This window comes from Stegostoma tigrinum, chromosome 1 (assembly GCF_030684315.1).
Source record: "Stegostoma tigrinum isolate sSteTig4 chromosome 1, sSteTig4.hap1, whole genome shotgun sequence".
Classification (NCBI taxonomy): Eukaryota; Metazoa; Chordata; class Chondrichthyes; order Orectolobiformes; family Stegostomatidae; genus Stegostoma; species Stegostoma tigrinum.
In genome coordinates, this window is record NC_081354.1 from 109216979 (window position 1) to 109242845 (window position 25867).

At 39.1% G+C, this 25867-nt stretch overlaps 1 protein-coding gene across 4 annotated transcripts in view; it reads left to right on the top strand.

The window, feature by feature from the left end:
- exoc1 (exocyst complex component 1) overlaps nt 1-22527 on the top strand; it is a 66337-nt gene extending 43810 nt beyond the window's left edge. For all 4 annotated transcript variants that reach the window (XM_048530228.2, XM_048530233.2, XM_048530232.2 and 1 more), the window contains 8 exons: nt 3471-3634; nt 5322-5432; nt 8847-8926; nt 10311-10548; nt 13581-13764; nt 13862-14061; nt 17290-17484; nt 19577-22527. In XM_048530228.2, coding sequence (XP_048386185.1) covers nt 3471-3634; nt 5322-5432; nt 8847-8926; nt 10311-10548; nt 13581-13764; nt 13862-14061; nt 17290-17484; nt 19577-19729 — 1325 coding nt within the window. In that variant the 3' untranslated portion in view covers nt 19730-22527. The remainder of the gene's footprint in view (nt 1-3470; nt 3635-5321; nt 5433-8846; nt 8927-10310; nt 10549-13580; nt 13765-13861; nt 14062-17289; nt 17485-19576) is intronic.
- Nucleotides 22528-25867: the final 3340 nt, after the last annotated feature.

A 25867-nucleotide genomic window follows, 5' to 3' on the forward strand; every position in this document is an offset into this window, starting at 1 on the left:
GAAATTCCACAGGTTCATGAACCTCTAAAAGAAAATTCATCCTCATCTGCCTCTTAAATTGATCACCACCTACTTTTGAGATTATATCCACTGGTCTTAAATTCTCCCACAACTGCAAGTATTCGTTCTGCATATTCCTCTAAGAATCTACATTTCAAGGATCCATAAATCCCTCTGGGTTGTAGCTTTCAAGCTCCCCACATGAAAAATACCCATTCCCTCTATTCTTTGTGCCAAAGTACATAACTTCATGTTTTCTCACATTATATTCTATATTCCAAATTTTTGCCCCCTCACTTAATGTGTTTGTATATCTAAGTAGACTCCTGACTGTACTTTGTTTTGTACTGTCCATGTTACTTTCTTCCCATCTATTTTTGCATCAATCATAAACCTGGCTAAAGAACATTCACTTCCATCAAGAATATCCAAGCACGCAGAATCGTTACTGTAAGTGGAAAGAGCCACCCCACTCATGTTAGTTCTGTTATGAAGCTAGGATGAAAGGACTCCTCTTTTGTTCCGGTGATGGCCTAGTGGTATTATCGCTGGACTGTTAATGCAGAGACACAGATAATGTTCTGTAGACCTGAGCTTGAATCCCACCAAGGCAGATGGTGGAACTTGAATTCAGTTTTTAAAAAATACTGAAGATGAATAGTCATGCATTTTTTAAAGTCTGAATTAAGAATCTGATGCTGATGGTGAATTCATTGCTAATTGTTCGAAAACCCCATCTAGTTCACTGATGTCCTTTTAGGAAAGGAAATTGCCATCCTTACCTGGTCTTGTCAACATGTGACTCCAGACCCACAGCATTGTGGTTGACTCTGAACTTAATAAAGAAAAATACTTTAATTACGCTTAGCCTGTAAATGTAAAGCTTTGTTTTCTTTTTCTTCTTTTTGTGTTCCATATTTGTATGTATCATTTATCTTAATTTTTTTTTGAAAGAACAGGAATGAAGGGGCTTTCCTGGAATAGGTCTTGTTTAGACCAGTGGTTCAGATAAAACAAACATTTGTATGTCTTCAAACTGTGGTATCAGACATGAGAAAGAATGTTGTACTTGGTGGTGGTTATCTTAAGACCATAAGACCTTAAAACATACGAGTGGAAGTAAGGCCATTCGGCCCATCGAGTCCACTCTGCCATTTAATCATGGCTGATGGGCATTTCAACTCCACTTCCCTGCACTCTCCCCATAGCCCTTAATTCCTTACGAGATCAAGAAATTTATCAATCTCTGTCTTGAAGACATTTTAATGTCCTGGCTTCCACTGCGCTCCGTGGCAATGAATTCCACAGGTCCACCACTCTCTGGCTGAAGAAATGTCTCCTCATTTCCATTCTAAATTAACCCCCTCTAATTATAAGGCTGTGCCCATGGGTCCTAGTCTCCCAACCTAACGGAAGCAACCTCCCAGCGTCCACCCTTTCTAAGCCATGCATTATTTTCTATATTTCTATTAGATCTCCCCTCGACCTTCTAAACTCTAATGAATACAATCCCAGGATCCTCAGCCATTCATCATATATTAGGCCTACCATTTCAGGGATCATCCATGTGAATCTCCACTGGACACGCTCCAGGGCTAGTATGTCCTTCCTGAGGTGTGGGACCCAAAATTGGACACAGTATTCCAAATGGGGCCTAACTAAAGCTTTATAAAGTCTCAGAAGCACATTGCTTCTTTTATATTCCAACCCTCTTGAGATAAGTGACAACATTACATTGGCTTTCTTAATCACAGGCTCAACCTGCAAGTTAACCTTTAGAGAATCCTGGACTAGCACTCCCAGATCCCTTTGTACTTCTGCTTTATGAATTTTCTCACCATTTAGAAAATAGTCCATGCCTGTATTCTTTTTTCCAAAGTGCAAGACCTCGCAGTTGCTCACATTGAATTTCATCAGCCATTTCCTGGACCACTCTCCTAAACTGTCTAAATCTTTCCACAGCCTCCCCACCTCCTCAGTACTACCTGCCTGTCCACCTAACTTCGTATCATCGGCAAACTTTGCCAAAATGCCCCCAGTCCCTTCATCCAGATCATTAATGTATAAAGTGAACAGCTGCGGCCCCAACACTGAACCCTGCGGGACACCACTTGTCACCGGTTGCCATTCCGAAAATTCACCTTTGAATTCTATTAGAAGTAGGTGATTTAAAAACTAATCTAATACTTAAGAGAATTACTTCTTTACAAAAAGAATAATATATGTAAATCCATGGCTGCTTCAAAACCTTATATAGTTGTAATCTAAATTTCCTGTACACCTTGTTTGTCATGCTACTCCTATTCAACAGGGCTTTATTTAGATTTATGACAAAGTAAATGTGCTCATGTTATTTGCAGCATCTGGAACCCCATCCAGAATGATGATGTCATTTATTCCTTTCCTTTCTTTGCTTATACCAACTTGGCAGCATGAAAAATGGATTTCAATGTCCCTTTACTGTATGCAATAGAAATCCCGTTCGCATGGTTCAAACTCACTCTGATAGTAAGAACTGCCAATGGAGTCAGAGATAACAGTGTGGAGCTGGAGGGGGTCAGGCAACATTAGAGGAGTGGGAAAGCTGACGTTTCGGGTCGTGATCCTCCTTCAGAAAGGCCCCGACCCAAAACGTCAGCTTTCCTGCCCCTGTCATGCTACCTGACCTGCGGTGTTCCTCCAACTCCACACTGTGTTATCACATGGTTCAGACTTGTTTTTAGGATTGGTGAAATGAGTTTGCAAAGCCTTTACTTCATTGCAGATTCTTGTCAAAGTATGTTTCCATGTAATAATTTTCAAAGTGTCTCTCAATTACTACACTTTATTCAAACAAGCTGATAAGTCCAATTCCAGAGATAACAAGGTGTAGAGCTGGATGAACACATCAGGCCAAGGAGCATCAGAGGAGCAGGAAAGCTGAAGTTTCGGGTCTATACCCTTCAGAAATCATTTCTGAAGAAGGGTCTAGACCTGAAACATTAGCTTTCCTGCTCCTCTGATGCTGCTTGGCCTGCTGTATTCATTCAGCTGTACACCCTGTTATCTTAGGAACTGCAGATGCTGGAGAATCTACTATCTCTGATACAATTCCAGGTAAGCTCTCCTCATTTTGATGAAGGGATCCGGATGACACTGAAAGTAAAATGGTGGAAGCCTAAAGATTCCTGGACATCATTCTTGATAAAGATGCCCAGTTTACTCATAGTTCAAAGTATGCTTTGCCCAAAAAATTGAATCCTGTGATTATTGTCTAAGCAAAGGATTAATTGCAAGGGGGAGTTTTTAAAAATTGAACAGTATTACACCACCAGCTATTAAATAGAATAATCCTCAAGGACTCGTTAAAATGTTTTGATTTTTATTAAAGATCCTATTCCCTAACTACACCATTGATATTTAGGATATTTGTAATCTCAGTAACGTAAATAGAAGTTGTTTGCCATTTACTTCAATTTATTGAACTGCAGGTCTCCATGGAAGTTCTGGAAAACTTACTGGTTCTACATCCAGCCTAAACAAACTGACTGTTCAAGGATCAGGGAATCGTCGCTCTCAGTCATCTTCCCTGCTGGACATGGGAAACATGTCTGCCTCAGACCTTGATGTGGCTGATCGAACAAAGTTTGATAAGGTAAATCCCTTCTGTTGTGTAACTTCTTTACATTTGTGAAATATTTCCACCAAGAGGCAAGCATTCATATGTTTTAATTATTGGCAGATGAAAATGGGTGTTATAAAAATGTAGTTAAAATTTATTTTGTTTGTTTTGGGGCCTGTTACGTTAAGAAAAAGCTTTACTTTTTTAGCCTTCTCATTTGGTCCTTTATTAAGATTTATTTCCAGCTTCATTGTATTTTTCTTTGTTAATAAGGATCATACTATGATTTTCAGTTCATATGCAGTATAAAGAGCATAAGATGTCTGTGAATTGAAGGAAAGAGATTTTGTTTTTTTTTTAAACAGAATCTATTACACAACTCTTGATTTTTTTTTCCCGAAAAACAAAATGCAAATGGTAGAAGTCTGAAATTAAACAAAATGGTGGAAATGCTTATCAGGTCAGATGATATCTGTAATGAGAGAAACACAGTTACAACGTATTGTGAAATTAATAATTTGAAGGATTGGAGGATATTTTAACCTTAAAAATTTTACTGCCTTGACTACTGGTGTATAATGGCTGTGGTGTATACGACCTCAAGTGTCCACTTTGGCAACTAACCAAGCCTCCTTTGTCCTGTGACCTCTGCCACCGAGAAGTATAAAGGCAGCTAATGCATGGGTAGACAACATTGTGCAATTTTTCCTCCAAGCCACAAACCATCTTGACTTGAAAATATATCACCATTTTTTCAGTGAAGTTGGATCAAAAAAATCTGGAGTCACAAGTAAGACCTGTGGTGTACCTGAACCGTATGGACTGCAAGTTCAAGAATTTCTTGAGGAAATTTAGGTTCAGAAAACATGTTGGTCTTACCAGTTATGTGCACATTCATGAGCTCTGCGTATACTTTTGAAAGGCCAGCACTTTTAATAATTTTGTGAGATATTGGAAACATTTGGATGATGAGACAGTTTTCTGCTTGGGAATTTTGATAGCAGGCATGGTAAATTTCCTGAAGATTCTGACTTAACAATACACAAAAGTCTTGAGCACCTTTTTTTGTATGTTTCTTCATGAATTTTTATCTACCTGTAATAGGGTCCCATAGTATAGAGGATAGGAAAGCTTGTAGAATGTTATTTATTGTCGGGGTATTTGAAAACAAAAATAGAGAGGTTGTGCCTCAGTTATAAAGGACATTGGTGAGACTACATCTGCACTATTAGACACAATATTGCTCTGGTTATTTAAGAAAGGCTGCAAATATGTTAAAAGCAGTATAGAGCCTTCTTTCCAGACTGATACTTGGAATAGATGTGTTGTCTTATGAGTAAAGATGGGGAAATTAGGCTTGGTTCCACTGGAGTTTAGAAGAGTTAAAGAAGACTTGATGAGGGATCACCTATTTAAAGCAGATGAGGTTAATTTTTTTTTTCCTCTGTTGAGTCTTCAGAACTCTCTTGAACAGGCAGTAGAAATAGTATTTGAATAGTTATAAGGCAGAGAAGGATAGATTATTTTTGAGCAAGGGAATGAAAGATTATCATGGATTGACAGGCACGTGGATTTGAGAATGCAATCAGATCAGCCATGATCTTAATAAATGGCAGAGTAGGTTCAAAGGGCCAAATTGTCGTCTCCTTCTGATATGTATTTACATAACTAAAACTTGATAATCTGATTATCTGTATTAAACATTGTTCCTTTTATGCAGATTTTTGAGCAGGTCCTGAGTGAGCTTGAGCCTCTGTGCTTAGCTGAACAAGACTTCATTAGCAAATTCTTCAAGCTACAACAGAGCCCAGCATTACCAGGATCTGTAGTGGTATGACCTTTTTAATACTTTTCATTGTTACAGTTTTACTTACAAAGAATGGAGAGATGCGCTGTCTTTATTTCTGAAGAATAGTAATGCATTTTTTTATTATGCTTCGGGAGGCAATGACTCAAACTATTTGTATTTGGAAAAATTGGCTGAAAAATGATATTGTTTAATCTCTTTCAAGTCTGTACCAGTTTTGGAAATTGCGACTCCTAGTATGGCTATAATAGCTGTGCTAGAACCCATTTTTTTCCTTACATCTGAAATTTCAAGAAGGCACATGGAAAATCATTAATGGAAGAAGGAATTGATGAAGATTTTGATCAAATTCTCTTCTAAACTTAAATGGAATTTGTGATCTAGTCAGTTATGAGCTCAATGCATTTCCTTTGTATTAGCAATTGTATGAAGTCATTACGATGCATTGTTCATCAATAAAAGTAGTGCCAAGTTATCATTCTTTGGAATAGTAAAGCTTTAATTGAAGTTTAGCAAAGACAGACATGAAAACTTATTATTTGCTACCAGTTATGAAAAAAAGTTGGAAAAGAGGAATAAAAAGTATTAGCAGCCTTATACGCAAATCCATTTCATAATGTATTGTCTTAAAATTTGTGCCCAAGCCACTTAAGCCATGTTAACTAAAGACAAATACCTTCTGTTTTTAGATTAACTAACTAGTGGATCAATTCATGCAAATAGTCAAATTATTTGTGACTGATTGCAGCTCAATCTTACTAGGATAATAGAAACAAACTCCTTCGCACTGCACGGAATCACTGCTCCTACATGCTCATTTCAATCTTAATATCAGCTCTCCTTTCTCCTTGATACGAACTCTAGAAACCAGGTTTGCAGCATGCTGTTCATTCTCGCTGGCTCCCCTAATGTCAGTCACTATTGGCTGTTGATGTTCAACAGATCTTCCACTCTTCCAAATCCTGATGATATTCCCTTACACCTTCGTTTCTCAAATCCAAGCAGAACTTGAATTCATGTGGGACACAACTGGCTTACCCATGCATTTGTGGGCTCTTGCTTGAATATATCATGCAATGCCTCAACTCCTTTGACAAAATGGAACACTCCTGCAGATCATTTGTGGATGGAAAACACAATCACAAGTTCCTTTCCTCGACGAACAATCTTGGCTTTTAAAATTAGCTGCTGAAGTTTTTTGTTTGCCTCTTAAAACCCCTTTATTTACACCTTCCCATAATTCAGCCATACTTGCTTGAGTGTCTTCTTCTGTAAACTGAATCATAATCTGTGGAACAAAATGGAGCAAGAAGCACTGCTTCATTCAGAATGTGCCAACATCTGATAAAATGCATCTCTTTCTTTCAAGAGCAGAATTATTGGTTCCTCTTGCTTTTTTTTTGTTGCTGTCATCAATGTGCATCAGTGTATGGAGCCAAGGGAAAATACATAAGTATATTTTTACAATTACTATATAAACATTTTAGCCACTGGCACATTATTAGACCTGATTGTGACAGGGCTGGAGGCAAAACTAGAAAAGATTGCTTCAGAGATAATGGAAACTGCAGATGCTCGAGAATCGAAGATAATAAACTGTGAGGCTGGATGAACACAGCAGGCCAAGCAGCATCTCAGGAGCACAAAAGCTGACGTTTCGGGCCTAGACCCTTCATCAGAGGGGGGATGGGGTGAGGGTTCTGGAATAAATAGGGAGAGAGGGGGAGGCGGACCGAAGATGGAGAGAAGATAGGTGGAGAGAGTATAGGTGGGGAGGTAGGGAGGGGATAGGTCAGTCCAGGGAAGACGGACAGGTCAAGGAAGTGGGATGAGGTTAGTAGGTAGATGGGGGTGCGGCTTGGGGTGGGAGGAAGGGATGGGTGAGAGGAAGAACAGGTTAGGGAGGCAGAGACAGATTGGACTGGTTTTGGGATGCAGTGAGTGGAAGGGAAGAGCTGGGCTGGTTGTGTGGTGCAGTGGAGGGAGGGGACGAACTGGGCTGGTTTAGGGATGCGGTGGGGGAAGGGGAGATTTTGAAACTGGTGAAGTCTACATTGATACCATTAGGCTGCAGGGTTCCCAGGCGGAATATGAGTTGCTGCTCCTGCAACCTTCGGGTGGCATCATTGTGGCACTGCAGGCCCATGATGGACATGTCATCTAAAGAATGGGAGGGGGAGTGGAAATGGTTTGCGACTGGGAGGTGCAGTTGTTTGTTGCGGACTGAGCGGAGGTGTTCTGCAAAGCGTTCCCCAAGCCTCCGCTTGGTTTCCCCAATGTAGAGGAAGCCACACCGGGTACAGTGGATGCAGTATACCACATTGGCAGATGTGCAGGTGAACCTCTGCTTAATGTGGAATGTCATCTTGGGGCCTGGGACTTCACCAGTTTCAAAATCTCCCCTTCCCCCACTGCATCCCTAAACCAGCCCAGTTCGTCCCCTCCCCCCACTGCACCACACAACCAGCCCAGCTCTTCCCCTCCACCCACTGAATCCCAAAACCAGTCCAACCTGTCTCTGCCTCCCTAACCTGTTCTTCCTCTCACCCATCCCTTCCTCCCACCCCAAGCCGCACCCCCATCTACCTACTAACCTCATCCCACCTCCTTGACCTGTCCGTCTTCCCTGGACTGATCTATCCCCTCCCTACCTCCCCACCTATACTCTCTCCACCTATCTTCTTTTGTCTCCATCTTCGGTCCGTCTCCCCCTCTCTCCCTATTTATTCCAGAACCCTGACCCCATCCCCCTCTCTGATGAAGGGTCTAGGCCCGAATCGTCAGCTTTTGTGCTCCTGAGATGCTGCTTGGCCTGCTGTGTTCATCCAGCCTCACATTTTATTATCTTAGAAAAGATTGCTGTTGGGTTGGTGGCCTGAATTGATCCTGCCTCCAGCCAATCTTGCTGGAGGTGAGTGAGCAATAGAAGTTGGAATCTCTCTATCTGGCAGGTAGCAACAACATTGTGAAGAAAATTAGAGGTGGGGTGAAAAGAAATCCACTGGGCTGGACTGCAGCACTCTAGACAGGCATACCAGCCTTTCCTACCTGTCTGTTTTGGTTTAAAAAGCCTATTAAGAATGACTGTTTGCTGTCACTTATTGGTCACCCCAAGGAAAATCACAGTGAATAATTCCTTAGTTCATGTTTCTGACTGGCATTTCCCTGATGGCAGGGTATAGAGACCTGCAGAGAAAATGAAACTTTAAAATAATATGAATGTGCATCTCATGTTCTGAGGTTTTTGGCTTCAGTTGCTTGTAGAATTGAAAGGTGCAGTGGGTTAAATATTTCATTAAATCCAGCAACTTCAAACATGGATTTATTTTAAAATTTGTACTGTATTCTTTTGTTTATTAAAATTAAAAAGTCATATGTTAAAGTTACCTTAAACAAAATGACTTGAATATTTTAGTGTTTTCTTATTCATACCATTAGGGAGACTCCACTGAAGTAGACGGGGCACTTCTGTCTCGACCACATAATATTTTGGGAGACAGACATTCGTTACCATCTGAGTAAGTGTCAAGATGTTTGGCATCAACATTATTGAAAACTTTATAACTCGTAAATTGAGAGAAATTTTCAGCCAGTCTACAGGACTTTATTTTGTAGGCTGTAATCAAACTTAAGATAATCTAATATTGATGCTGTAAAATACCTTGCTAAATGGCCATGAGAAATGAGCTTGCTACGTGCTCCCCATGAAAGAGACAAGGGGAAATGAGACACACTCAATTATTTTCATTATAGTTTGATCATTTTGATGTCTCTTTTACCCATTTCTCTTTTCCTATGTTTACAGTTTTAATGATCTACGAAACCTTTGATAAGAAAATAGGTGAAGGTGTCAATGCTTGATTTTAAAATTTGGCAATCTTCCATGTAAATGAATAGATTTTATAATATGTTATCAATCACTCTGTTGTACCACACATTAGAACAAGAACAATGAAGAATGATACAGCACAGGAACGAGACCTTCAGCCCTCCAAGCCTGCACCAACACATTTGCCCTTCCATACTAAACCTGTTTATTTACAGGATCTGTATATGTCACTGTGTTGTTTACATCTCTATCTGGCATTTCTGACAGGAAACTTACATGCAGGCTCTGAAACCTTAGTAGCCATTAATGTACTTGTATGGTAGAGTGATTTAACATAATGATGTAGCACTTTTGCTTTCCAATGAAACATAAATTGACCACTTCAGGTTTTAAAAGTGTAGTTTTAGGTCATGACCACAGTTACTAAAAATCCAGCATAGCATTCATTGGTGCAGCTAGGGATCAGAGGAAAACTGTACTGTATTACAATGCAAGTAATTATTGAAATGTAGTTGAACAATGAAAAAAAGGGAATAAAAATCTATATAAGCTCTGATTTTATTTTAATAGGGCAAACTTTGCCTTTCCAGAAATTCCCTATTTGGGGTAAATTGTACAAAACTTCATCAAATTGCGCATTGACTGTAAATCTGCAAAATGTAAAGTGTTATACATTTTCAAATGTTTAGAATTCTGGTTAGCATTGAAACTGAAACTCCCTGTTTGTCATTAAACATCTGTATCATGAAAAAGTACAATATGTATGAGCTAGGAAGGTAATTCAGCTTTGTTCTGGTAAATGACATATCCTGGATTTGATTTTCACTTTATGTTGAAGGAAGTTGTTCAATCATTTCTTAGAATTTATGTTCCAAGTACACTAATTTTGAGTGTGTTTTCAAAAGATCAATGAATTGTATAAGACCAGTGCTGTCCATTTTGTTTTGTGTGCTTTTAGCCACTACACTAATATTAATGGTGTTCTGTGTCAAAAGGGCTAAAAACTGATATCTGTGTAGGAATTTTATAATGTTTAATTGTTTGACTAAAAGCCATGTTGCTTATAATTGCAGAAAAGAGGAGGCAGGCATCATTCGATCAATGATGATAAAAGTTTTCCGCTGTATTGAGCCAGAGCTAAACAACCTCATTTCACTTGGGGACAAGATTGATAGCTTTAACTCATTGTATATGTTGGTGAAGATGAGTCATCATGTTTGGACAGCAGAGAATGTAGATCCTGCCTCCTTTCTCAGTACCACATTAGGAAACGTTCTTGTAACAGTCAAGAGGAATTTTGACAAATGCATTGTAAGTATTATTTGAAGAAAATGGTATCTGAAACAAATCATTCATTGATCCAAGTTATGCCTTTTGGTGTTGCTTGTATTTACTCATAAGTATTGCATCCAGCAGGTTTTACCATAATTATAGATGCGCATAGAAATAATTTCCTAGTTTGGAAATCCTTCGAGGACAGAAACAAAAGTTAAGAGCCTTGAAATGGATAATATGAGGCAAACTATATCACAGGAAGAGCCTTCTCAAAATAACAAAAATGAAGAAATTAGTTACTCTGTCATAGTCATTTTGCCTTTTTACTCGTCTTTTCGTGCCATTTAGTTTCTACTTTGAGAGAACATAGAACATTACAGCGCAGTACAGGCCCTTTGGCCCTCAATCTTGATTGTCACTTTATGTTGAAGGAAGTTGTTCAATCATTTCTTAGAATTTATGTTCCAAGTACACTATTTTGAGTGTGTTTTCAAAAGATCAATGAATTGTATAAGAGCAGTGCTGCCCATTTTGTTTTGTGTGCTTTTAGCCACTACACTAATATTAATGGTGTTCTGTGTCAAATGGGCTAAAAACTGATTTCTGTGTAAGCAATCTAAAGCCCATATAACCAACACTATTCCATTATCATACACATGTTTATCCAAAGACCATTTAAATGCCCTTAAAGGTGGCGAGTCTACTACTGTTGCATGCAGGGCATTCCACGCCCTTACTACTCTGAGTAAAGAACCTACCTCTGAAATCTGTCCTATATCTATCACCCCTCCATTTTAAAGCTACGTCCCCTCATGCTAGCCATCACCATCTGAAGAAAAAGGCTTTCACTGTCCACCCTATCTAATCCTCTGATCATCTTGTATCGCCTGTTAACCTTCTTCTCTCTAACAAAAACAGCCTCAAGTCCCTCGGCCTTTCTTCCATAAGACCTTCCCTCCATCCCAGGAAACATCCTCTGCACCCTTTGCAAAGCTTCCACATCCTTCCTATAATGCAGCGACCAGAACTGTATGCAATACTCCATGAAGACCATTCAAAATGAGTTAAAGGACCACATTAAAAAGTGCAAAATCTGAAAGGATAATCTTTCTTTCTTGCTGACAGTCATAGGACACAACAGAGTGTCTAGAAATTGTAGTTTCAGATTGGCAGGATGCCAAGACAAGATATGCAAAGAATGCTTACAGAACAGATTCATTCAAACATTTCCACAAGCAGGATACAAAAAACACCATGAAAGGCTTAATCTAACAGCCAGGAGTGCATTACAATTCCTTTTCTTAAAATTCATTTATGGGTACTGGGTGTCTCTGGCTGGCCAACATTTATTGCCTGACCCTAGTTGCCCTTAAGATGGTAGTAAGTTGCCTTTTTAAACCACAGTAGTCTACATGCTCTGGGTTGACCCACAATGCCGTTAGGGAGGAATTCCAGAATTTTGACCCAATGACGGTGGAGGAATGGCGATATATTTCCAAGTCAGAATGGTAAGTGGCCTGGGATGGTGGGGGGGTACTTGCAGGTGGTGCTGCTCTCATGTATTTGCTGCTCTTGTCCTGCTTGATGGAAGTGGTCATAGGTTTGGAAAGTACGGAGGATCTTTGGTGAATTTCTGCAATGCATCTTGAAGACTGTAACAGCAATGTGTACTGAGCATCGATGGGGGAGGGGTTGAATGTTTGTGGATGAGTTGCCAATCAAGCGTCTGCTCGATGTTGGGTACATTTCCTGAGTGCAGGGCATCCTATAGCATCTCATCCATGCAACCAACTTTCATGTGAGAATTCTAGGAGACGATTTCAATGTAGTGTGCGTTACTGCCAAGCTGATCCTGCCTTCATCAAATCTCCACCGACTCCAAGAGCCAAAGGATAATGATTGAGTAGGAATTCTGAACGATTTTCTGTCCTTAACCCAGGGATGCAGAGGGTAATTTTGGCGCATGCACACAGACCCCGTAAACTGAGTTTACACTTGATGTAAACAGAACATGAATTGGGGCCTCTGAGAATGTGGGACTGAGGCTTTCATTGTATGAATCAGCTGTGCAATTTGGGAACTTTAATCCTTTGTAAATGGCTCACTTTCTCTTTGCTTTTTGGTCACATGGCTGTTTGAAATTTTTTTTTAAAAATCAAATGTCCATGGATGAAGGAAAGCAACTGTTCCATTTTAAATAAGGCACATAATCTATTGTGTCTAATGTCCAGCAAAGATTGCTCCAACAAGAATAGTATTCCATCGAGTTTTGAGAAGATTTGTAGCTCAGGTTGAGGTTCTGGATGTGAGTTTGCTTGCTGAGCTGGAAGGTTAGTTTTCAGACGTTTCGTCACCATTCTAGGTAACATCATCAGTGAGCCTCCGACGAAGCGCTGCCGAACCCAAGGAAACCTAAATGGATAAATAGAAAGCGGGACATAACACCAGCGCTTCGTCGGAGGCTCACTGATGATATTACCTAGAATGGTGACGAAACGTCTGAAAACTAACCTTCCAGCTCAGTGAGCAAACTCACATCCATAGTATTCCATGTATTGACCATGCAGTCCAAGGCATTGGAAGTGTGAAGTAAGATTTTAACTGTTTGTTTTTTTTTTCAAATAATTGCAATAGAATAAAGTTCAGCTTGACTAAGTAAGCACCTAGTAATGATTTGCAATGAAATCAGCTGAAACAAGTACACTTCAGTCAATCTACAATTTGCAGCCAGAGTTCTTGTGAAGCGTCTAGGCCCGAAACGTCAGCTTTTGTGCTCCTGAGATGCTGCTTGGCCTGCTGTGTTCATCCAGCTTCACACTTTGTTATCTTATGCTAGCAATCTTGATTTTGTGGCTAAGAATTAGAAACTATTTACAGAGCTGTTTTTCTCAGCAAGTTTCTTTTCTTTAAAATTGAACGTTCTGATCTGGCCGTTTGTGAAGAAGACGACTTTTGTTGTATGTTATAAATTATTTATAGTAGTCAAAGATTTAGACTTTAGACAAATGACAAGATTTCAAGTCTGTAAATACACAAATCTGAATTAGTATGCCATTTGTATATTTCAGTTGAATCAAATTAAACAGATGGAAGAAGTGAAGATATCAAAGAAGAGTAAAGTTGGAATTCTACCATTTGTTAGTGGGTTTGAAGAGTTTGCAGAGCTAGCAGAGACCATCTTCAAAAATGCTGAGCGCAGGGGGGACCTGGACAAGGCTTACACCAAACTAATTCGGGCTGTTTACAACAATGGTGAGAGGCTGTTTAAAAAATGAACTGATAGCACTGATTTGATACCTGTATTTGTGATAGTGTTCCTTACATTATTTATGGTATATTCCATTCTCAGTGGAAAAAGTTGCGAATGAAAGTCAGAAGACTCCAAGGGACGTTGTGATGATGGAAAATTTTCACCACATTTTTTCAACATTGTCTCGTCTTAAAATTGCATGCCTTGAAATGGAAAGGAGAGAAGCTAAACACAAATATACAGAGCATTTGCAATTTTATGTGATATACTCTCTGGGACAACCTCTTGAGAAGCTTAATGTGAGTTTTTCTTTATGACACTTGCATACAAAACTTTCATGTTTGACCTTAATCCGGAGTTGTTATCAGTTCTTCTTGAGATTGAATCAAAAAAAACTCATTCACAGGAGTGAATGTATCGCTGGCTGGGCCAGTATTTACTACCCATCTCTGATTGCCCACTGAGCAGGTCAGAGTCAGTCATGTTGCTGTGGGTCTGGAGTCAAATGTAGGCCAGACCTGGTAAGGGTGGCAGTTTCCGTCCCTAAAGGACATTTAGTGAACCACATGGGTTTTTCCAGCAATGGACCATGGATTTGTGATGGTCATTAAACTCTGAAGGAACCCACGTCTTGGGTAATGAAGAAGCTTGCTATCCAGTGGAATGCTGATCATTAATAAAGCAGGACCATTAGTAAACTATTCATAACTCTAAATGTGGACTTAACAAGTTATGATCACTGGTAAGAGGTATATGTCAATAGAAATTGAATCATACACTGTTTTTAAACATTTAATACAAAGTGACTATCAACCATTATGTTGTTTCTTTTAGAGAGGAGTATTTTAAATAATCTACAACTGATTTTAAAGTAAAATATTGAAATTACTTTGTGTAGCACAAAGAACAAAGAAAATTACAGCACAGGAACAGGCCCTTCGGCCCTCCAAGCCTGCACCAATCCAGATCCTCTGTTTAAACCTGTTGCCTACTTTCCAAGGATCTGTATCCCTCTGCTCCCTGCGCATTCATGCATCTGTCTAGATACATCTTAAATGCTGCTATCTTGCCTGCCTCTACCACCACCCCTGGCAACGCATTCCAGGTACCCAATACCCTTTGTGTAAAGAACTTTCCACACATACCTCCCTTAAACTTTTCCCTTCTCACCTTGAAATCATGGCCCATAGTAATTGAGTCCCCCACTCGGTGGCGGGGGGAGGGGGGGGTGCAGCTGGGGAGAGAAAGCTTCTTGCTATCCACCCTGTCTATACCTGTCAGGTTCCCCCCTCAACTCCGTCTTTCTAGTGTAAATAATCCTCATCTACTCAACATCTCTTCATAGCTAGCGCCCTCCATACCAGGCAACATCCTGGTGAACCTCCTCTGCACTCTCTCCAAAGCATCCACATCCTTTTGGTAATGTGGCAACCAGAACTGTACGCAGTACTCCAAATGTGGTTGAACCAAAGTCCTATGCAACTGTAACATGACCTGCCAACTCTTGTACTCACTACTCCGTCCGATGAATGAAAGCATGCCGTATGCCTTCTTGACCACTCTATCGACCTGCGTTGCCACCTTCAGGGTACAGCGCACCTGAACACCCAGATCTCTCTATATCAATTTTCCCCAGGGCTTTTCCATTCACCGTATAATTCGCTCTTGAATTGGATCTTCCAAAATGCATCACCTCTCATTTGCCTGGATTGAACTCCATCTGCCATTTCTCCACCAACTCCAATCTATCTATATTCTGCTGCATTCTCCAACAGACCCCTTCACTATCTGCTACTCCATCAATCTTAGTGTCATCTGCAAATGGTGGTCCCAACACGGATCCCTGTGGAACACCACTGGTCACAGTTCTCCATTTTGATAAAGTCCCTTCCAATACATCTGATCTCCTGTTGCCCGGCCAGTTCTCAATCCATCTAGCTAGTACACCCTGGATCTCATGCGACTTCACAGCCCACCATGGGGAACCTTATCAAACGCCTTACTGAAGTCCATGAATATGACATCTACAGCCCTCCCCTGATCTATCAACTTTGTCACCTCTTCAAAGAATTCAATCAAGTTGGTACAATATGACCTTCCCTGCACAAAACTATGCTGCCTAATAATAAACCCATTTCCTTCCAAATGTAAATAGATCCTATCACTCAGTATCTTCTCCAGCAGCTTCCCCACCACTGTCAGGCTCACTGGTCTATAAATACCTGGATTATTCTTGCTACCCTCCTTAAACAAGGAGACAACATTAGCAATTCTCCAGTCCTCTGGGCCCTCAGCCATGCTCAAGGATGCTGCAAAGATATCTGTTAAGGCCCCAGCTAATTCCTCTCTTGCTTCCCTCAGTAACCTGGGATAGATCCCATCCAGACCTGGGGACTTGTCCACCCTTGTGCCTTTTAGAATACCCAACACACGCCCCCGCCCATGCTGACTTGACCTAGGATAATCAAACATCTATCCCTAACCTCAACATCCATCATGTCCCCCTCCTCAGTGAATACTGATGCATAGTACTCATTAAGATTCGCACTCGTTTTCTCTGACTCCTCGCACAACTTCCCTCCTTTGTCCTTGAATGGGCCACTCCTTTCTCTAGTTACCCTATTGCTCTTTATGTATGAATAAAAGGCTTTGGGATTATCCTTAACCCCTTTTAGATTGGCCTACTTTCCCGATTATTCTTCCAAACCTTCGTCTGTTTTCAGTCGCCTAGAGTTTATGTATGCCTCCTTTGTCCTCTTTGCTAGTCTCACAATTTCACCTGTCATCCATGGTTCCCTAATCTTGCATTTCTATCCCTCATTTTCACACGGACATGTCTGTCCTGCACTCCAATCAACCTTTCTGTAAAAACCTCCTACGTATCAAGTGTGGATTTACCCTCAAACAGCTGCTCCCAATCCACATTCCCTAGCTCCTGCCGAATTCTGCTATAGTTGTCCCATCCCCCAGTTTAGCACTCTTCCCTTAGGACCACTCTCGTCTTTGTCCATGAGAATACACAGTTTCCACCTTTATTGTTGTAATGGCACAGTTGTTCAAACCAGGTAAGGATTTAAAAACAACAGAAGGAACACATTTGAAGAAACTTTACAAAATTCTATTGGTCAAAATGATGCACGAAACTGAAGTTTAATTGTTGGTTTTCATATTTCTGTAGTTTTAATAATATGCTGGAATATTATTGAAATTTACAATCACTGGAAAACTTGCAGTTAGAATCTAAAATACAAAGTTTTTGTGTAGACTTGTTTGAAATCTGGCTGGGATTAAAATAAATTATTCGAAATCAATTGCATTTCTATTCATCTTGGTGAGCAAATGACAACTAAAGTACTAGCCTAAAAACACTACAGTTGGTTGCCAGCTTAACAACTGTGCTACAGTGTTTTTGAGTATATTTGTTGAAACTGCATTTGCTGTAAGTTTAAATTTGTAAGTTTTCATGGATCATTTAAGTGAAGTAAAGCTTTATGATGTTGCCAGTAACTATTTTCTTGTGAATACAGCATTTCTTTGAGGGAATTGAAGCTCGTGTGGCACAGGGAATCAGAGAAGAGGAAGTGAGCTACCAGCTAGCATTCAATAAGCAAGAGCTGCGAAAAGTCATTAAAGAATATCCTGGAAAGGAAGTGAAAAAAGGACTGGATAACCTATATAAGAAAGTGGACAAGCATCTGTGTGAGGAAGAAAACTTGCTGCAGGTGACTATCCATTAAATGTCGAAACATAATTCTACTTTAATTTTTTTTCCATCAGACTTCAGCCTTGTGGCTTATAGATGGTGGAAATCCTATGGGGAGGAAACTGGTAAGTTACTCACAGCAGAATACCAACTTCAGTCCTGCATTTGTAGCCACAATCTTGTATGTCTGGTCATTTTGCTTTTTAACGCAGTGGTAACATCCAGGATGTTGATGGATAGTTTAGTAATAATAATACAGTTTACCTCCAAGGGAAGGTGGTCAGACTTTCTCCTGTTGGAGCTGGTGATGGGAACGTAGGCTGAATGGCTTACTCCCGTTCCTATCAAGCCTGCTTCTTTATTTATCAGAAACTCTATTGCCTTATACTCATACAGTCCCCACAATCCTTTATTGATAGCTCATCAATAATCAAAAATTTATCAATCTCTACTTTAAACATACTGGTAGACTGAGCTTTCACAACTGTATAGGATAGAGAATTTTTGGTTTGCAATGCTCTGAGCATTTTTAAAAAAAAATTCTCCTCCTTCAGTTTCTAATTAGAATTCCCTTATTTTTAAATTGTGGTGCTTTATTCTAAATTACCCAACTAGGGGAAATATATTGCGTATATCTCCTCCCTCTATCCCTTTAAATATTTTTCAAGGCTCAATGAAATCACCTCTCATTCTTCAAAAGTCTATAAAAGCCCAATTTCTGTCCATAGGGCAATGTCACCGTCCTGCTGAACCTTTGCTGCATGCTCTCTGTCAATAATATTTTGTCTGGTCTTCGTGGAATGAATGTTATTTCCCACTTACTCACTAACAAGTAAACCGTATTTCTGTTGTACAAAGTGATCACAAATTAAAGGCATCATAAACTGTATAAACATGAGTGAAATGTTGACGTGAAACTCCTCAGGTCATGGGAGGTTAGTCTCAAACAAAAATGAACTCCTATTTAACGTAATTCTTAAATAGGTAAAAATAGGGATGGCTGTGCAGGTTTTGTGTGCGGCATGTGGGTGTTTTGTTGCATTGCAATCTTATAGAAACAAAGGAACCTCAGCTCAGTTATTGAGCAGTATTAGAGGTGAAGACATTGTGAGGCATCAGGGCAAGGGACAGTTGTCTGGACAGTAATACTGCTTAAGGTGTGAAGTGATATCAGTGAGGTGATTTATTTTAAAAGTCCTTTATTGGGTTGTGACCATCACTGGCAAGGCCAGCATTTGTTGTCCAGCCTTGACTGCCCTCAAGAAAGTGTTAGTTAGCCTCTCCCTTGAATCTTTGCAGTCAAGTTGGTATGGGTCCACTGACTATGCTGTTAGAGGATATTGACAAGAGAGTGCAAATCCAGGCATGTAAGGGCATTGCCGAAGTAGCTTCTGCCTTTCTCTTTATTCAAAAGTTCTTGCTACAGTTCGATAAGGGATATGTTTGCTGAATGGATGATTAGACTAATTAGGGCACTATTACAGAGGAGAGTGAAAAAGGATGTGCTAATAATAGCAGACACTAGTCAGTCCATACTCTCGTCTGCATCCACAATCAAAAATTTCAAAGGTTGCATTGCCCGTCTGTTGTCTGTCTGGGTTAAAGATAGTTCCTCACTGCTGAACAGCAAGTTGGATAGTGGTGATTTCTTTGTGGCCCATACTGGAAGCAATTGCATAAGTAGAATGAGAAAAGAGTTTCAGCATCTAGAGTTCAAATTAGTAAGGTTCTCAAAAATAATGTCTAAATTACTATTCAAGCCACATACAAATTGGAAGTAGGTTATACAGATCAGGGTTGAATGCCTGAGTGAAAGATTTGTGCAGAAGACAGGAGTTTTGATTCATGATATTGGTAACAGTGAAGATTTTTTAAATATTTTATTCATCCCTCAATTTAGGAAGTGTAAATGGAGGTGTGGTAGTGGTTATATGAAGAGTAAATAATTAAAAGGTCTTTAAAATAAAACCATAAATCAAGTACAAACCTTTTCTAAAAGAAAGTCATGTTTTCAAATGGAGAAAATGGGTTTTCCACTAATCTGTTGGTGAAATACTGGATTGCAGCTTGTGAATTTTTTTGTTAATTATTATATTTATTTTTCCTTGAAGGTTATGTGGCATTCCATGCAGGATGAATTCATTCGTCAGTACAAGCATTTTGAGGGTCTGATAGCTCGCTGTTATCCTGGCTCTGGAATTACTATGGAATTCACCATCCAGGACATTTTAGAGTATTTTTCGAGTATTGCACAATCGCATTAATAACTAATATACCATCTGAATAGTAACAAGGAGTCCAGCATCATTTTCACTTTCTTTGCTAAAGTTGTAATGGCTCTTTATGGAAATAATTGACACCTAATGCTGGAACAATATTATTTGTATCCAGAAATATAGATACCCAAGCAGGCCAAAGCTAAAAACCAGTTTGTTTCACTGACACCGTCTGCTAACTAACTTACATGCACATCCAGCAATATGTTCAATTAGGGATACAAATGCATGATTGTGAATATATGACTTCATCTGATGAAATGTTGCAGTTTAGGACAATATTGATGTGTTATGCCTGAAATTTTGTACTTGTAGGCATGTGGATTGATACGATTACTTTTTAAAAATACATCCCTTGACTCTATCTTAACATATATGATCATCTTATGTTAGAATCTCAATTTCTGAGTAATAGGAAATGTAAGACTGTTAATTGTTTCCTAGCAGGGCTTTGTGGAAAACTTCAAATTTTGAAAAATTACTGAGCTTTACTTGAGATACTGCCAAAGGAAGCTGTATTTTAAGAAAGCCAGTTCTTTTATCAATGCATCTCATAACAATCTGTTCTACTGGAATATGATCTATTTTCATAATAATACAAAAATCTCTGATCTGTTTAACATTCAAAATATATGCTTAATTTTGCTGAAAATTGCTTAACTCACATTATCACAATTTCACTTATTTGCACTGAATTTTCACTTGTAATTATTCAATGGAAATTTCACAATTATTGGATAATTTGTGTTTTTGTTATGGTAAAACTATTTTGAAATATCAGTGCTTTTCATCAAAACTAAGATTGTTAAAGTTACTCTTTCATAGATCTTAGTTGTTGAATTCGTAAAGAATTTCAACAGCTTGCGCTTTGACTTTAAAAACTACTTTTTAATTAATAATAGTTTTATTTGTTGCAATCATTTAGACTAATAAGCTTCGAGACAAGTTGTAGATGGGAAATTGTGACCTATCCTCACGTTCAGTCACAGTCCTCTCCTCAAAATTCTAATTGCTTCAGATAGTTAATATCACTCATTGAAATTATATAAACTGTGTTATTTCCATTCCTGAATCAACTTTAATCTTAGGCAGAAATTTTCTTCGGTGTCTGTTGATCATATTCAGGACGTTTTAGGGGATTACAGAATATTAAACAGATGGACCAATCCATTCTGTTCTTCACAAGCTAATAAAGACATTTTTGCTTTTTCTGTGAACCTAATAATTGACCACAATAATGCCATGGGAACACTGATCATGCATTTCCATAAAATGTCCATCATGTGAGTCAAACTGAGCTGTAACTTTGAAAATGTTTTTCTTGTGTCTTCTTTACATTTCTTCAGTCATAGTGAAAACTGCAATCCAAATTACAAAATAATTTGGCCTAATATCCAGCATATTTTGTAAAACAAATGTTAAAATGTGAATTTACTCTTTATTCTAGTGCACGAGGGGCAAGGAATAGTGTTAATGTGCACCAGTTCAGCATGAATTGAACATTTAGAATGTAATAGCAAACAGAAGCAAAATTTTGTGAAGTACTCGAATTATTTTTGGTGAATTATTTAATTAAAAATACATAAACAGATTTTGAATACTTATTGAATCTTCAGTATGTATAATTTACACAGTAAATTTAGGGTACAGAATGAAAATGGGACGGCTGAGAATTAAGGCTCTTCAGAAAACAACTTCTAACTTTGTATATTTGGCTACCAGCAATTTGAGTTGACTGTGATATTGCAGTGCAAACTTCTCAAATCAAAATAACAGAACACTAACAACACAGCACAGATGTTCTCGCACAAGTCTACAAGCTTCTTAACTTTAATTTGATATTCCCAAAATAGAAAAATAACAAACTTATTTTGACTGGTATTTATCTAACATTTAGGCTATTGTATGATGATATAACGTGCATTAATTATTTATAAACACTAATCATGACTGTATAAAGTTCACTAAATATTCTGATGCATTATTGTGAAAGAGTGAATTAGGTTTTGAAATGCCTACAAACAATCTACAGTAGTGTGTAATTAATTATTAAAACTGCACCAAGAGATTTCCTTGATCATAACAAACAACAAATGATACTTGCATCAGACATGAATCAGGATTTCAGTCTTTATTATACATGTGTCGCTCCCTTAGTCCAGAAATTACAAACTTCTATCCAAAATCAAACCTGTAGAATTTTCTTTGTGTCATAGTTCTGGGAGTGGCTAACAAATGAACGAAAGATGGTTCAGAATGGGATGTGTATAAATCCTGTTGAAATCTAAAATTATTTCTGAATACATGAGCTTAAAATAACTTTGTATTTTGTATGAAGGTAGCACCTTTGTTTTACAGGTATTTGAATGAAGTTTCATGGTTATTAACTTAGTAAAAGAAGGTTTACATATTTAATGGGATTCTATGCCATTTACTAATGTATTAGCACCGTACATTTCTGAAATATCCATGTCATTTGCATTATATAAATATCAGTAAGTTTGTTAACATTAAAAGGTGTATCAGGCTATGTATATTCACTAAGCTGCGTACAGTGCCATCACTGTAATACCTGTTGATATGCTTAAAGGTATTAAACACACTTTAAATTTTGTATTATTGTTACTCTCAAATTACCTTTGATCAAAATCCTTGTTTGAGCTCTAGGGATTAACTCTAACTTCCCACTTGGATCTTGTTTCAATGCCAATAAATATGATCCATCATTTCTTTTGTAAACAGTAGCATTCTGATGGCCTCAAGAATGTATTGCTGCATTTAAAACACTACCAATAAAATAAAATAATAAACTATGTACTTGTGTTTTTTATTCTAACCCATGCTTTACTCCATAGTTCCCAATACAATACCAGGGCATAAATAGAAAATTCTAGAAATATTCAGTGGAGTAGCCAATGTCTGTGGAAAGAGCAAATTCCTCTTGTCAGAGCTGAAATATCCTCTCTGACCCTTAAATGTTAACTAATCATGAGCCTTTTCATAATTTGCTGCTTGTTTCTGATGTATAGTTTATTGCTTTTTGTTTGGACATGTGTATTTCTTTATTTACAAATGCTGGTATTTTGAGGCTTATTGTGCTGAGTTAACTGCTGACAGTACAGAACAATTGTTTGCTTGCTTAGGATTATGAATATCATTGAAGCAAATCAAACCCTATATTGATACTGGATGCTTTTCAATGACCTGTGCAATAGAGGATCTGGTTTTTAAGTTCTGTTACATTTTTATTTTGCTAAGATGGTTTAAAATTTGGCAGCAAACCAACCGTATAAATGAAAAGATGCTCACTGGATAACAAAGTGTGAAGCTGGATGAACGCAGCAGGCCAAGCAGCTCCGAAGATGCTGCTTGGCCTGCTGTATTCATCCAGCTTCACACTCTTGTTATCTCGGATTCTCCAGCATCTGCAGTTCCCATTATCTCTGATGCTCACTGGAGATGACTTTTGGCTCCACTTCTGATGAAATCAGAAAAATCATTTGGGGGTTTAGTGTGCCATGCTTTATGCAGGTATAGTTTATTTTTGTCAAAGCGCTTCAGTGACAGAGAACTTGCCTGCATTATGAGCAAGGACTGAAACCAGTCCTTACTCTGACTTATAAATATATCACTGTTCCTTCAGTGTTGCTGGTTCAAAATCCTGGAATTCCCTAGTCGAGGGCATTGTTGGTTGTCCTACAGAAGGATTGCAGTGGTTCAAGAAGGCCGCTCTACCTTCTGAAGGGCAACTGGGTCCGGGCAATAATACTGGATCAATCCGAGATGCCCATATGCCATGAAAAATTAAACATGTGCCTCCACTGGGTGTAGCTGGAGTGCAATCTCACCTCAGTACATGTGTCTGTGGGAATCATCTCCCCATTTTCCCATGGATGTGATTGATCCACTCCTTGGAAATAACCTGGTGTTATCCAGGGTAGTAACACACCAGTCTCCGAGGAGCCTGTTGAGGTCAAAGTCAAACAAACAGCTGTAGGAGAACGTACCTGGTATTTTCTCTGGTCGTGAACCTTGTGACCACAGTCAGACAAGCTGAAGTAAGAGACTGAGGTGGCAGTGCAAACTGAAGACACTCAGGCTGGTTATCTGGAACCTTTTTCTGGAAATGTGTGAAGATCCACAGGAGACAATGTATAGAGCTTCCTCTGTAGCAGCCCAACAATCTGACTGACTGTGACGAACACTTGCTCAGACTGCTCACACTGAAGCTCAGGCAGAAGCAGTCTCTGAATGTTACTATATTAGATATAAAGGTCTCATCACCAGACCTGCAAACAAGGAGTGAACAGTGATCAACCAGCTAGAAAGTGGCATCACAGCAGACAAGCTGGTGAAGGTGGTTTTAGCACACTTCATCAGTCAGAGCATGGAGGACAGGAGTTGGGAATATCATGTTCTGGTTGTACAAGACTTTGGTAAGGCCCTATTTGGAGTACTGCGTAAATTCTGGCAGCCTTGCTTATAGAAAGGCTGTTATTAAACTGGAAAGAGTACAGAAAAGATTTACAAGGATGTTACAGAGACTGGAGGGCTTGAGTTATAAGGAGAGGCTGGATAGACAACTTTTCTCCCTGGAGTGTAGGAGGCTCAACTAATCCCCTGTTTATGTGCCAGGTTGCCCTGCCTTGCTCTGTGCTGATTCATCCCACCTTTGTCCTGATACACCTACATTTAATAGTACAGCACAGGAATAGGCCCTCCAGCCCATCATGCAATGACCATGATGCAATTCTAAACTAATCCTATCTGCCTGCATGTAATCTGTATTCCCTCTGTTCCCTGCCTGTTCATGTGGCTATCTAAATGCCTCAAACTTGGCTATTGTAACTACTCCTACCTCCCCGGTAGCAAGTTCCAAGCACCTACTATATCCTTTGTTTTAAGAAAAACTTTCCTTGCACGTCCTCCTTTAAACTTCCTCCTCTTAAACCTGTGCCCTCAAGACATTTCCATCCCAGGGGAAAAAGGCTCCAATTACCCACCCTATCCATGCCTCAACCTAAGTAACCTAGTCAAGTTACCAATAATTACTTTAAAACCATTAAACAAAAATGAATGGGTGTAGGTTGTTCAACACCTTTTGTCTGCCAATTCAGTTGGATCATGGCTGATCTGACATTCCAAATGTCCATTTTCCAGGCGTTTGCCTGTAACCCTTGATTCCACAACTTAATGACTGAGACTAATAGACATAAGGACTCTACCCCAACAGCTCTCTAGAAAGGAGTTCCAAAGACACTCAACCGTCTGAGAGATGTCTCCTTCTCTCAATTATAAATTGCCAGTTCCTTTATTCTGGGACTGCCCTCTGGTCCTAGACAGTCCCACAAGGGAAAACGTTTGTCAGCATTTACCCTGTTGAGCCCCTAAAGAATCCTATATGTTTCAGTAAGATCACCTATCATTCTTCTAAATTCCAATGAGTAGGGTCCCAACCTGTTTAGCACTTGCTCATAAGACAATGTCTCCATCTTAGTGAACCTTCTCTGAACTGCCTTCGATGATATAATATCTCCCCTTAGATAAGGGGAACAAAACTGCTCTCAAAACTGTGGATATGGTTTCACCATCACCTTGTACAATTGCAGTAAGACTTTCCTATTTTTATACTTCAACCCTCTTGAAATAAGGGCTAACGTTCTATTAGCCTTCCTGATTACCTGTTGCACACTAGGTGCCAGCTTTCTCCAGTTTTTCTCTACTTAAATAATTTCTTTTTATGTTCTCCTTTCCAAAGTGAACAACTTCACATTTTCCCACATAATATATCATTTGCCAACTGCACATTCACATAACCTACTGATATCCGTGAGCTGTCTGTATCCCTTGCAATTTGCTGTTCCACTTTTTTTGGATTATCTGCACATTTGACTACAGTACGTTGACTTCCTCCCTCCAAGTCATTAATATATACTGTGAACAGTCGTGCTCCCTGCATTAATCCCTGTGGAATCTTGCCAGTCACAGGTTTCCAATCTGAAAAAGAACGCCTTACCCTCGCTCTATATTCTGCCTTCGCCAATTGTTTATCCTTACCATTATACCACCATGGGTTCTTATGACTTGACCTGTTGTTAAGGGTACCTTGTTGAATGCATTCTGGAA